This window comes from Crinia signifera, chromosome 2 (assembly GCF_055691185.1).
Source record: "Crinia signifera chromosome 2, ASM5569118v1, whole genome shotgun sequence".
Taxonomy (NCBI): Eukaryota; Metazoa; Chordata; class Amphibia; order Anura; family Myobatrachidae; genus Crinia; species Crinia signifera.
The window spans coordinates 119,568,924-119,583,888 of record NC_139218.1 but is presented as its reverse complement, the minus strand read 5'-3'; the positions used below and the strand labels follow the sequence as shown (position 1 = coordinate 119,583,888).

General features: G+C 41.6%; 1 protein-coding gene across 3 annotated transcripts in view; it reads left to right on the top strand.

Moving 5' to 3' along the window:
• Window positions 1-835: 835 nt before the first annotated feature.
• Window positions 836-14,965, top strand: part of MAGI3 (membrane associated guanylate kinase, WW and PDZ domain containing 3) — a 344,066-nt gene continuing 329,936 nt past the window's right edge. The window contains exons 1-2 of one of the 3 annotated variants that reach the window (XM_083172771.1): window positions 837-1,182; window positions 1,947-2,639. In XM_083172771.1, the coding sequence (XP_083028897.1) occupies window positions 2,336-2,639 (304 nt within the window). In that variant the 5' untranslated portion in view covers window positions 837-1,182; window positions 1,947-2,335. Of the gene's footprint in view, window positions 2,640-14,965 lie in introns of all 3 variants that reach the window. The other 2 variants (XM_083172772.1, XM_083172770.1) reach the window with 2 other exon arrangements.

The following is a 14,965-nucleotide window of genomic DNA, read 5'->3' as shown; positions in this document are numbered from 1 at the left end:
CCCTTTCCCTGTGAGGGAGGCACATAAGGTGGCAGTGTTAATATTTAAAAAAGTATATTTATATATTATTATTTTTTACCGAAAACCTCCATTTTCGCCTTTACATATGGGCCGCTGCTATGTAGTTGCCCCCCCAGGTTAAAAGTTGCCAGCCAGCCCCTGCATACATCCATTGCCACTACCACCTGAGTCCTGATCACAGAGTCAGACAGCTCTCATGTCATGTTGGCTGCACCGATGCTGAACTCCAATGGTCTACGTGTGAGTGACAGACCTCAGAAAAGTGAGGACTGGAGAGGAACACTAGGAGATATCAGAGGGGCATGTGCTGGTTGGAGGTGCTCAATCCCGAGCAGGGCACCGGCATGCATGGCTAGAGGACTCTGCCATGCAGGGATATATTGTCACCACTTCAAGATACATCGGGCAATCCGGTAATACTCTCATCTGATAGTCCTCACCCTCATGCTGCTGCTGGATACTCTTATACGGAACGGGTGCACTGCTCCTACGTATGGACGCAGCTAGTGGGTAGAATGCGGTAAGAGGGCGTGTCCGTCTCGTTTGACTGCCGGGCGCAGAGTGAGCTATAAGAGCCACGCCCCTCCGCGCATATAACGACGTTTACCTTCTAGATTATGGGTAACAGCATCTGACGTCACTTATGTGCTATGGGTGGTAGGTGAGTAGTTAAAACAGCAGTGGGCGTGGCGGAATGCAGGAATGTGGGCGTCGGCTGAGGGTAATGGGCGTGCCTAATGAAGTCCAGCTTCAGTTGCTGACGACGGGGCGGGGTTAGCCGGGAATGTGGGCGTGGCGCTGGCCAGTGCTGAGTTGCGCACCCTCGGTAGCTCCCAGTCCCTTGTTAGTCTCCGTCGAGGCATCATCCGGACGTAGAACATATCGGCGGTGGGATTGCAGCAGCCGGGGAGACGCCGGGGGAAGCCACCGTACAACCGCCCCCTACCCCTCTGAGCAGGATTCCTATTCCTCCAGCACCCCTCCCCATTCCACAGCACATCCCGGGGCGCCCATCCATGTGCACGGATCCCAGTGACAGGCTGCTTCCTGGCACACCCCCTCTCCCTGCCCCATCCCAAGATAACTTCTCCCGCATAACTTTCTAATCTGTCATCTGAGAGCCGCACAGACCCCGGCACAGGCGGACTGTGGTTATGTGCTGTGAGTGATGTTGGGATGTTGTAATTGCATAGAACAGATCTGCAGGGGATCCAGCCCTATGACATCACTGACAAACCCTACTTTGGCTTAATACCTTATCACAGAAGGGCAAATTACACAGACCTGCCTTTTGTTCTGCCGTAGCGCACTTTAGCCGCATCTACAACGCAGTCTGTAGCTCTCTGTAAAGGTCTCAGATACATATTCTGTGTATAGTATCTGGCTGTGCCATCTCCTAAGTGTATAGCATTTGTATCCTGCACCTTGATGGGTTAATATCAGGTCTTTCATCATGTCATATCCTCCCTGCTGTGCTGCATGGAATTATTACAACTTCATAGTGTAGGCTGTATATGTGTAGCAGGGGTTATTTTAATTTGGAATTCCTAATGTCAGGGACTAATATCCTGTGCAGATTAAATGATCGCTTACTTCCTCTGCATGACTTGCCCTGTCTTATTTGTGTAGATAAATATATTTGGCTTGTGCATCAGAATATTGTTCTTTGCTGCTAGTCCATTCTGCTTCCTTAGTTTGTTTATTCTGTAATATCAGTTACTTGTAGCACAGTAATGTGGTTCTAACCATTTTATTTTTCTTAAGACCATACAGAAACATCCAGATAGTATATCTGTGTGTCAATTTCTATCATTGTCTTGACAGCAAGCAGATTCAATTCACTCCAGCCAGTGAGATGCATTGATTTTATTTGTGTTTTATCTTTACAATCAGACATCAGGATCCATTTTCTTCTCTTGTTTTAGATCCACTCCGGAGCCATATGTGAACTCGGCTTATCCTTATACATTCTCCATATCAATTTGCTGTTTGCGTCAGGCTATTTTATTACAGTTATGGATTTTGATTTTGTTGTACGATCAATGCAGCTGTTGTGACAGTTGTAGTGTAAGATATGATTGCTGTCTGTTTGGTTTTGCTTGGCTGTCACAGAATGCTGTCAACATTCCCAGTTGTCAATTAACCAACTATGCAGATCTTAATCAGTATTACTATTTTCATCTGAGCAATAGACTTATTTGATCTAGACATAGACTAGAACCCATTTGGTTGTTTCAGATTTTGGCTTTTTAAAAAAATATTTGGTGCACTTGTCAAGTGGTGGGATCTCTGCCAAACTCCCGTATGAGGCATCATGTCCAAGACTCTGAAAAAAAAGAAGCATTGGCTAAGTAAAGTGCAGGAATGTGGGTTATCCGGGGTGGGGGGAGATCCAAGTGCTCTCCTGGAGATCCGCGGGGGAGCTGAGCATGGAGAGTTCCCTTACCTGGGCCGTCTGAGAGAGGACACTGCTAGCTACATTGCGGGCAAGGTACCCAGCCAAGGGGATGTATTGTTGGAAGTGAATGGAACACCAGTTAGCGGCCTTACGCATCGAGATACCCTGGCTGTGATAAGACACTTCAGGGAACCTATCCGTCTAAAAACCGTCAAACCCGGTGAGTGCCTTCAGCAATTTATTATTCTGCTTTAGCCATTGCTATGGTTTACTGTGCTAGGCACTGAGCCCATGTAGCTAATCATGATTTCCTGTAATGCATCTACATTTTTATTAGCTTGTTCTGCCTTCATTACTGTCACTTTTTTATACTACTTATATAGTGGTATGTGTCCTTGTTGTGTTTCTTATCCATTTGTGAGCACTAATGTTATTTTTCCGCAGAATCCCTTACATGGACTATTTGTCAGTAATTCCATACTTTCCTAGCAATGTTATATAACCAGATTGTGTGAGCATTATAAAAATACCTAATGGTGTGGGTTTATTTATCTATTTATTTTTTTACTTCGATCAAATGTGTTACCCTTCAGTTAGCATCTGCAGTAAAATTGGTTATATTGCTGCTATGCATGTTTTCAGGTTAGAGTGTTGTGGATAAGTTGCTTTGGTTATTTTGAGGTTCAAAGTGATTCATTTTACAGGAGTATAAGTGTTATACATCCACAATAAACCTCCAATAATCTAACTGACTCATAATTCTGGTATTTTTATTACATTAGCGTGAAGGCAATTATTGAGTTCCAACAGGCCATGTTTTCAGGATTTATTTGGTCACGTACAGCATTTATCCAATTATCTTGCCAGATAATAAGCAGAACTGATCTATTTGGGATCATTGAGGAATATATTAAGAAACTACACTTTACATTCAGTGCCCCAATTGGTCCACTTAATTGCCCATTGTTTTTAGCACTTTACATTGCATAGTCTTCTACGCCTCTTAGCTACATGACAGCAGCATGTATGACCTATGTAGCCCTGGAGACAATTGGGGCCGAATGTTCAATTCTTCAATGATTCACCTTTGAGCACTTTGTACCTAATGATGATATGAGGAATGTGAACAATGAACCATATTTTGTCAGAAGCTATTACTAACCATTTGTGTACTTTCCTGTAATAGACGTGTGTTCTGTTTCATTGTGCAATTTGTTAAGGTTTTAAAAGTCCTCTCGATAGTAATAGGTGATATTTTGTATTATATACTATACGTATATACAGATTATGAAGATATACAATGGGCAGAAAAAAATATTTCTCATTACTGTACATCTACTGAGTCATGAAATATTAGACTTGCTACACTGATTTAGATAATCAATTGGGACATTTTTGTATTGTTCTCATACCACAAATGGAGCTGTCATTGTGTCCCTAACAAATGAGAGCTGAAGAAATTGTGTATGTACATTAATCTGATATGAAATCCAAAGTGAGTTATCAGATGTGTGATGAGTTTATCCCATTAGCCTTTGTACACCATTCCAGCCAACAAGCAATATATCAGCTGGACCATCCTCTTGTGTGTACAGTCAATATGCCTGTGAACGACATTGTTCATATATATCAAGACTGGGGTGATACGGTTCCAGATACTGAATATTGGTACATCTGTCTGTGTGTACACCAACCCATATGGAAGCCGCAGGAACCGCTGACAATTAAGGCTCTACTGGTTCCTGTGGCCAAGCAGGTTGGATGGTGGATTGGTAAAGCTGAGTACACATTACACAGCTTTTTAAACAATGTGGACTATTACAACAGTTAATGAACCATGTAGATTGTCCAGTGTGTATGCTCCATCACATTGCCAATGTGCGTTACCATTGGCCTCCTACTGATCTTTGTTTGTATTATTAACAACCACATACTCCTGGATGTGGCCACTGACTAGATCTTTTGCCAGATTGCACAGTTGTATGCACCGTATCATTTGTCTGGGAGTTAAAGGGAAATCGTTGATGACATTGCATCGTTTGCAAGTCGTCTAATAGTTGGTGCATACACCTAACCCAGTTTAGGTGTATGCACAAACTATTTGTGCAGAATGCTTACCAAATCATTGGATTGGTCAGCCTATCAGACACCTGGCCAATCCATTGTTAAGGTGTGTACCCAGCCTGACACATGCCTGTTACCTATGTATGGATTACAAACACACATTGCATAGTAATAGTGACTACATGAGGTTACACATTCAGAGCTACCAGAAAACTGTGCAGTGGCGGAACTCCGGGAGACACCGGAGACTCCAGCCGCCGGGCGCTAAGCCCTGAAGGGGCACATCGCCCTGTCACCGGGCACATTTCTTGATCACCGGGCTTCCCCCCCGGCCCCAACCCCGTCCGCACCCCTATCCGCAACAGCCCCCTGACAGACGCTAGCTCTGCAGCACCGCTGGTTGTTTGTTTATCAGGCTGTCCTAAGCAGGCGGTGATAGACAGCTGCCGGCGCTGCAGAGCTAGCGCCTGTCCAGTGAAACTTCAAACCTGCAGCCCCGGGCTCCATGACAGGACGGCGGGCAGGACAGGAGGCCTGGAAGGTAGCAGTGGCACGGCAGCTCCTGCGGCTCCCAACACTCAGCTCCAGCGGTGTCGCTAAGGTCAGGGGGCTGCTGTTTACCAGGAGCTATTCATGCGCATTACCTAACTGACCCCTCTCTACCTGACCCCCCCCCCACCTCGTTCTCTGCCTCACCCCCCTCTCTATATGCCTGACCCCTCTGTCTCTGCCTTAGCCCCCTCTCTGTCTCTCTCTTTGCCTGACACCCCTCTCTACCTTACCACCACCTCTCTCTCTGCCTTAACCTCTTCATTCTTTGCCTCACTCTCCTCTCTATGGGGGTTATTCTAGTTCATTCTTTCTGACAAAATCCTTCTTAGATGGACAAAACCATGTGCACTGCGGGTGGGGCAGATGTAACTTGTGCAGAGAGAATTAGATTTGGGTGGGGTTTTTCTTCAAAGTGAGATCTATATTGCCGTGTAAAATCATGCAGTCAGTATTTTCCCTGTACAGAAACAAAATAACTCACCCAAATCTAATTCTCTCTGCACATGTTACATCTGCCCCCCTGCAGTGCACATGGTTTTGTCCATCTAAGAAGGATTTTGTCAGAAAGAATGAACTAGAATAAACCCCTATATGCCTGACCTCTCCAGGTCAAGCACCAGCTTATTTCTTGCCTCCGGGTGTCACGGATGAACTTACGCCACTGAAACCATGTGTAGTAGTTGCAATACTTACATATTCTGTATTTCACCTTACTTTGGTATTTATATGATGGGAAGGGAGCTGTATAAGTGATGGCTTTACTGGCGATAACTAGATTTAAGCACCATACACACTACACAATCTTTTAAAAAGATATCGCTCAGAAGGGCCCTTCTGAGCAACAAATGTCTGTATGCTCCGTATTGCTAAATACAATCTTTCACATCATTAAATGACCCAATTCCCCCCACATAGGCTGAACGGGTAGTTCAAAGGTCAATTTTTGCTATTAGCCAGCAACCCACATGTTCAGAGTGTATGAACAATATGGTCCACCCGCAGGACCATCGATATTATTAACGATATTGGCGGTCCCACGGGTCCTCTAGTGTATATGGGGCTTTTCTCTTATGGCAAAAAATAAATACATTTAATCTTGTACACTAAAAAATAAGGAAACTTTATTGTTCTTTGACCCAGCAACTTCCAAAAAAATGTTTGGTCGTGAAGCCACAAAGAAGTTTATTGTGCTGGCAGTCTTTTCATTACTTTATATGGGAAAAGTCCTTGACACAATATAGTAAATATTTACAAACTAGTAACCTGCTCTAAGCAAATGCTTTGAATGCTAGTAGATGTAGTTTCACTTGCTGCCAACAGATGGTAGTGTAAGCCTGCTCTAAAATGGCAGTGTTTCGGAGACTAGATTATCTATCTATCCATCTATTTTTCATGACTATATTTGGAAACCTGTATAAAATATGGTTAGAGATAGACCATGTCTAGTTCGACAGTCACTAGGTCCACCGCTAATGGTCAACGACTAGGTTGACAGCTGAAAATGGTCGACAAGCAATGTAAGCTTAAGGTCAACACTGGTATGGTCGACACCAACAAGGTCGACACTCATTTTCCACTGTTTTTTTGTGTCTGTCAACATTTTTCACTGTATAGACACCATATAAGTGTACTGCATCTCCTTGCTTGGCTCACTGAGCTCGCCATACATCTTACTTATTTAGAACCTTCTAGAAGATAGAATAGGATCTGATAGGTTGCTATGGGAAACATCCTATCTATCTATCTTAGGAGGTGCTAAATAAATAAGATGTACAATATGTTTGGTTGCTATGTGCAACATCCCATCAATAGAACTCCCATGTTAGTAAATTAAACCCTGAGTCTCTTAATCTCCCAAGTCCCTTAGATGTAGATGTATGCATGCATACTGTGTGTGTGTGTGTGTGTGTGTGTGTGTGTGTGTGTGTGTGTGAGAGAGATATATGTTATACTATATATGTATCCCGACCTTACAAATCCTGTGTTTGTCCCTGGAAACTCATAATTTTTCTGACTGGTCATGGCCTTCTCTATTTAGCGAAAGGTATATTATGAATTCATTCACTATTTAGTCAATAAATGTACAGTTTATATTGCATAATGTTGACTATTTGGTACCCCTATTATTAAGGGAGATAGCTGACTACAATATAGAATTTATGCACAATGGTTAGCATTGCTACCTCAGTGTGCTGGGACCGTTGGGAATGATTACATGTTCTCTGTTCAGCACTGCATGATATGATTGGCGCTATACAAACAATAACAAATAATTCCATTGTATGCTTTTATAATCTCTCTCCTCCTTTATTGTCTGTTCTCACCCCATCCTGCTTGTCCTTGTACCTTGCCTATTGCATTACATTTATTTATTTTATGGTTGAACTTGATGTTTACGTATTTATCTTATGTTATGTAGAGTTTCATGACTCATTTCTTTCTGTTAGTGCATTTATGCTTCCTGAATATTCTGTGATTTGTCTGGTTACTCTCTGTAAGCTCCACTTCCCTAATGTATAGGCTATGAACCCCGATTACTTTATTGGGCTCCTAGGCAACATACTGGTTTATGGGGCCACCTCTCACCAGACCAGATGCACTAAGCTTCAAAAAGCGTTAAAATGGAGAGTGATAGTTAGCTCCTACCTGCCATGTAACAGACTGTGTTTGCAAAAATGTCAGTCAGGAGCTGATTGGTTGTTTATCACTCTCCATGTTATCACGTTTTGAAGCTCTGTGCATCTGGGCCTCCATCTGCTGCCATCATGATAAATGTTAAGAGTAATCCTCAGGACTTCTGGCCCCTAAACTTGATTCTAGGCCAGTGATGGCTAACCTTAACACTACAGCTGTTGCTGAACTACATATCCCAGCATGCCCTGCATCAGTTTTAGCATGGCCAAATAGTAAAACTCTAGCAGGGCATGCTGGGATGTGTAGTTCACCAACAGCTGGAGTGTCAAGGTTAGCCATCACTGTTCTAGGCTGTCTAATGGAGAATCCAGTTCTGTGGGCCTGCAACATTTTGTGATGAAAAATGGAAAAATGATCATAAAAATATCTTCTAGAGTTGAAAAAAAAAATTCTGAAGAGAATGGAATTTGTACCTGCACCTACCTTGTTTGAAACTGGCATTTACATTCTAGATTCCATGTCCCTCAGTACAAGTGCTGCCTTCCTTTAGCTGTAATCTCTAACCTTTAGTATGATTACAAATCTCTTTTAGAACCTTTGCTCCTAGTACACCTAGTTACTGACCGTCCCAAAAGTCGACATGGACACTATATCGTGGCTTGATGTGCTCACAATGCTTTAGGCTCAGTGCCTCACTATGCTCGGCACACTATATTCTCACTCCATGCACTAAGGGCATGGAGTACTACCTGTTGGCACATGTCTGTCCTCCAAAAAAAAAATGTCGACCTTCCCAATGTCAACCTTTTGCCTGTGTCAACTAAAGCATGTCAACCTTCAGTGGTCGACCCAATGTATGTCGACCTAACGACCGTTTCCCCGTGTTTCGGCCATATGCAAGTATGTTGTGTGCAGTTATGAAAGCGTCCGTGTCATTTGACCCTTTTCCTACCCTGTGATGTAACCTTTAAGGGCCCCAATCCACTAGTCCGATATGGCACTTTTTCATGCAATTCCAACAAATTGTTGTGACGGATTGTATGGAAAATGTCAAATCGCATGTCCTTTTCCTGCAATTACAATGAGAGGCACATTCCCGTGAGTATCGCAATCGCAGATCTCAATGGCTGCCACAAGGATCTATCGTATCCTGCAGCCATGACTGGGAACGCATGCGATACACAGGGGAGCAAGTGTGGCGGTACGGGGTACTGCTAAAACATATTGTGCTTCGCACTAATTTACATCCTGGAAGCAGACATTCCAGAGCACATTGGTGTGTCATTTTGTTTAGTGTTTTTGTGGGGGTGGTCCTTGGGTGATGTGTTCCTATAAAATGACAATTGTCATGGACACATCATTGTAAATATGAATTGTAATGATTGTACAACATAAACAGTCGTTACATTTTCAATTTATTTTACATGCAGTGTTGTAAACATTTACTACAGTAGCTGCTAACATTATGTGATCATCAATTTATGGTTATTCAAAACGTAACATCCTGCCACCACTATGTCATTACTGACTTTGTTTTGTGTTTATTAGTATTATTGCTTTTTATTAGATAGATGGCAATTTTACTTAATTATTGCTGTCTTTGGGAACAATGGTAATCTAGGCCCACTAAACTTCATTAAACCTTTAACAAGGTTATTATACTGAGTGTGTGATTTAACTCCCTGTAGGAGACATAGCTGTCCATTCAGATAGCTGCAAATAAGTGCATGCATTTGTGGCACTTACAGTAGCCCTGCAGTCTGGTTGTGTACAATCATCTCTATGATGGAAGTGAACTGATGTCTTTGCTGGAATTTACATGTTGTTTAAATGGCACATGGCCCCAATTGTAGCTAATTGAAACACTGTATTTTTGTTTCTGTTCATACCATGAAAGTATGTTGTGAGGATACTGACTCTAAATTACAAGATGTATGTAGGGGTGGGATGTACTTTGCATTGACTCGGTCACTTACCGCCTACATATTCATTGCATATGTACTTGCGTATGTGAGTAGTATAGCAAAGGACAGCTCTCCTGGTAAGACCTGACTGTCACTTCTGGGTCCTGTGCTCATGCAAAGTGACAATGAGGATCAGATTGGATCTCTCTCAGGAAAAAGTGTGCAAAGAATCCCATAAGCTTCTATTGGGTAACACAGCCCAAAGATGTCGTTACCCACCAGCTCCAAGTCTCGGAATTCATCACATTCTAAAACTTGATATATGGAAATGCTATAAGAAAACCACAATAATGGGATTTTTCAGGGGTGTTGTCACATTTTATATTTAAGTACATCTCGCCCATCTCTTCAAAATCGATGCAGTTTGAGGTGTTTTTCCACCTTTGTGCTTTTTGTATGAAAATTACTGTTTATTATTGATTTATTTTTCAAAAGTAATTGCAATTAGTTATTAGAATCACAGGAGACATGGCCATGGACCTATAGTATGAAATACATAAAAAATAACACTTTAAGCACCTCCCTAGTAGAGATAGTAGAGCAGGTTCTGATTTATTCTGATTTCAAAGCAGGATCTTATTGGCTATCCCAAATCAAATGACAGTTGTTGATAGCCAATAAGATCCTGCTTTGAAATCCGAGTAAATCAGAGCCTAGTAGGGATGGCCATCTGTGCAGTCGCCATCGATTGTTGACATAGATGGCGATACTGTAACCAGCCATTGCTAGTATTAAACTATGTGATGGATGAACATCGATAGTTTCATCTATCAATGGTTATCCATCTTCTTTGACTTACTGGCCATGGGCCAATCAGAACTTGGGGTGGGGCTTTAAGGGGGTCAGGGGCGGAGCTATGCTCCGTTTCCTGGCACTTTGAAAACAAACAAAAAACGGTTTTGCTGTGTCATCGATGTAGGGAAACCATCTGTTCCACCCATCAATGGCAAAATGATCGGCCATCAACCATCGATGATTTCAAATCATCAATGGTCGCTGGTCATCTCTACTCCCTAGCCACACTGCAGCCCAGCACACAGCAGCATGTGCTGGTTTAGGAAGAGTCGCTAATGCAGCTGCTGCTATCGTCGGGTAACAGGGGGGGCCCCTGTTACTGCTGTCATTGAAAATATGACAAATTGCCACTAATTTAGCAATTTTGGATGTTGGTTATTTTAGGGTTTGCTGTGCCGGTGCAATGTTGCGCTTTATCGTGCCGATGCAGTGTTAGTGCTGAGCTGTTTTACAAAGTTTGAACAATGCATTTTGGATGACAGATGCTGTTGGCATTTGCTGGCTATACAGGAAACTTATCTTTGAAAAACATTTCTTTGGTTTGAATACCTCTGTATGGCGCTTGGTTACTGATGTCTATGGTGCATCTCAAACAAAATGTAGGCATTTCCAAAATACAATACACAGCTGAATTAAGTATCAGCTACCCTCTCCATTAGAGTGACATGAGCATATAGAGTCATTTGCAAACCAGTCAGCTGAATAGAGAAATCAGTCATTTTGATGCTTTTAAATCATACGCTAAGCAGACTTTTTTTATGAAAAGAAAAAATTGGTTTAAAACAAAGACAAAATGAAAGTGAATCTTTGTTTACAGATTCCACAACAGCAACATCTGGTACCACTGCCCTTCATAATCCCCTCCAACCCCAATGGAAACAGCTTTTCTGCAGCGACAAAATACTGTGGGATTATGTGAATAACACACAATTTTTAATGTTCGTGTAGTATAGGACACTTCCAATGCAAAACTGTAACAGTACAGTTCGGATCAGATGTGCCAAAAGAAAACTAAATCATTCTAAAATTAGAAATAAACAACAGAGATGAACATTTTTTTTAAACCAGTTGTTAGAAATGTGTTCATGTTGTGTTTTATTTATTTTTTCCCATTTGCTGGAACGCTTGCAGATTGTCACTGTGACGTACGGAGCTATTCGTGGATTGTGTTGCACAGTTCTCTTATGTAAAGCATGCAACTTTAATGCCTGTTCTGTTTTATGCCCATGGCAAATGTCACACTAAAGCATTAGCTTGGTGTTTTAAATTGTAAATTGTTCATTTGAGGATTTGGGGACCCCATTACCTGTCTCATGGTCTTGACCCAATAAACAGGTCACATAGCATGATGTGTGTTCCAGCCATCAAAAGTTAGCTTTAGAATAACAAATGATATACACATGTGGGCGCAGGGTCTCGCATACGGTGTTCTTCGAGACCAAATTGACACCCTAGTTTAGACGTGGGCTCACCTTGAAACCAAGCTCTCTGCAATGGTGCCGAGTGTTTTAATGCCAGGACCCTTCTTGCGTATCCAGCAAAGCCCACCACAGCTATATGTTAGGATGAGAGAGGCTTAAAGTCTGTGTCCTCTTTTTACTTTATTCCTTTTTTTCTTTTTAAAAAATATTGTTCACCCTTTATGCAAAGGTGTACATTTTGAGTATATAGGGGTTTCGTAAAAATGCTGGCTGTTCCCCTGGGGGATGTCTGCGTGGGGTGGTTTGGCTGACATCACATGACATGATGTGAGTGTCCACCCCTATTTCGGCAATCTCAGTCCAGAATAAAAGTAAGTCTAGACTTACTTTTGTCCACCAATGGAGGACCTCCTTTCAGCCACATGTGAGTGAATGTGTTCGCACACATACCCTTGCATGCTCGCGAGGGGATTCGTGTGGCCAGCGGTCAGGCAGCGTTTACCAGTTTGCTAGGCTGTGGTCATACGCAGCATAACGAACAGGTGCTAAAAATGCACCTGCAATGTATTGCATCCGATCATTACTTGATCTCCCTGGGAGTCTTTGCGATATATCACATGTAAAATATATAAAGTGCCAAATCCTATGTAGCCCTCCAAGGAAGCTGCTGGGAAAGTTAAAGGAAAGTCAGGTCTGAATTGTCCTATGCACAAGACGGACCTATGTTTGGGGGTGTTAAGCGTAGAGCATTCTGTAAAGGATTTTGATTTTTGCCCATGCTACATTTTTTACTTTGTTTGTTTTAATTTTTTAGGAGTATATTGCTATGACTTCTTTGTTTTGACACCTTTTGTGCAGACTTTGGGTTTGTAGCTAAAGTTACTTTAGACTATTTAACCAGTGTCATCATTTTGTATCATATTAGCATTTTTAACACATCCTTTATTTAGAATGACCCTGTGCCCAGTTGTGATGTTACTTTTTAGGTGCATGCGATTTTCCAAATACTGCCAGCTCCGTTCACATCATGTAATATAATGACCTCTACTGTCTTCCTGAATGCCAGTTACACAACCACGTGCCAGATGTTTGACCTGCTGCATCACTGTTGGGCAAATTTATGTTTTAACACTGTTATTTGCCAATACAACTAAGCTATCCGAGTCTTAAACGTTTTTGTGCATTAACCAAAGCGTATGGTAGTAGAAGAGGTTAATTGGATTCCTTAGCGAGGCCTTGCATCTCGCTGTTAACTAGTGCTGAAGGCTAAACACTATTTTGTGTAATAAACTTTTGGAGCTTTAATGATAAGCGCATAAACCAAAGTCATAATAGATAATTGAAAATCTTTCAACGTGCTGACCTTTGCAACATTACATGGGGACTTTGTTTTTTTTTTTTCTTCTGTTTTAAGTTTTATTTAATTTTTTATTTGATTAAGTCACATACTGACTAGTGTAAGCAGTGTACAACCCCCAAAATGAATAAAAGAACCTTTGCAAGACGTATATTTTCTTTCTTCCATTCAAGTGTGTATATAAAGGATTGTAGATGTGCCATGGATCACCAAGGACATCAAAGATGCCATCTCTTTAAGTAATAGGAAGCCTGCATTTATAATCAGCCAGTCTATGTAGATACAGGTTGAGTATCCCGTATCCAAAATGCTCGGGACCAGGAGAATTTTGGATAACGGATTATTCCATATTTTGAAATATTTTAATATTTCAATGATGTATTTTGAAGTATCTTGCATTTATGCTGTATAAACACATAAAATAAACACAAATATATTTTATTACCACATAAAATACACACAAATATATTTTATTTGTTCAAAAAACAAGGTTTCAAAACATGAAACAAAATTTGTGTACTATCTCAGATATTGAATTTGAATGCCAAGCAATCATTTTCTTGTACATATATAGTGCCAGTTACATATCATGTCCTCGGTGGTGCTGTTACATATGTTTCCAGTGAGTTTTTAGCTAAACAAATTTTTTTTCCACTTTCTGGAAAGTATGGTTTTCGGAATAATTCGGATAACGGATATTCGGATACGGGATACTCAACCTGTATAAGTATATGGTTATAGAGCGATATAGATACAGTAGATCAATATTTAATTTATTGAAAAGTGTGCATATACTAGAGGATAAATAACAAAATACAGTGAAATATGCTATTAATGCAGAGAGATTGTCAGTGCGCCAGCCATAGACGGAGGTGAGTGGCTACAAGGTGCAGTATAAGTAAGCAATGGAGAAAGTTAGAGACGTGGCGGGTTTGGACAGGGGGGTGCAGATGAAGGGGGGGGGGGCAAGCTGGAGTTGAGTCAGTGAGTAGATGATCTCCTTTAATTATTATTATTATTATTATTATTATTGTTTATATGGCGCCACAAGGGTTCTGCAGCACCTGACAATACATGGATGATCAAAGAACAATACAAGAAAGATTGTGATTTACAGTGCAAATACTAATTGGGACAATTTGGTAAATAAAAAAGACAGTTGCAACAGTGAACACTGATGCAATTATAACAGTGGCAGAGATATATTCTGAGAAAAGCACATGAGGAGAGAGGGCCCTGCTCGTTAGAGCTTACATTCTAAAGGTAAGGGACAGACAAACTGGGGTGGCACAGCTGGGATAGAAGCAAACCTAAACATAGGGTTAGGATGAGAAATGGTTAGATTTAATGAAGAAGTGGGTCTTCAGTGGCTGTTTAATGTTTTGTAGGGAGGTAGCAAGTCTGATAGGGAGAGGTAGAGAATTCTAGAGATACGGTGCACAGGGGTCAAAGTCCTGGAGGCGGGAATGGAAGGAAGTAACCAGTTTGCAGGAGAGGCGACATGCATTTGTGGAGCGGAGAGGGCAGGTGGGAATTATCAGTTACTACATAATTTGGGGCCAGGAGAAGGGGTACTGGGAATTCCAGATGGACTGAAATTACCCGTTGTGTTTTGGAGAATGGTGACGTAAACCTGTTTGGGTGACCTAGCAGTATATTTTTAGAACAGCTAATAATGCAGTATGGGGTTTGGGGCAGATGTATTAAGCCTCAAAATAAGAGATAAACGCGAGGGTGATAAAGTGTGATAAACGTCCAG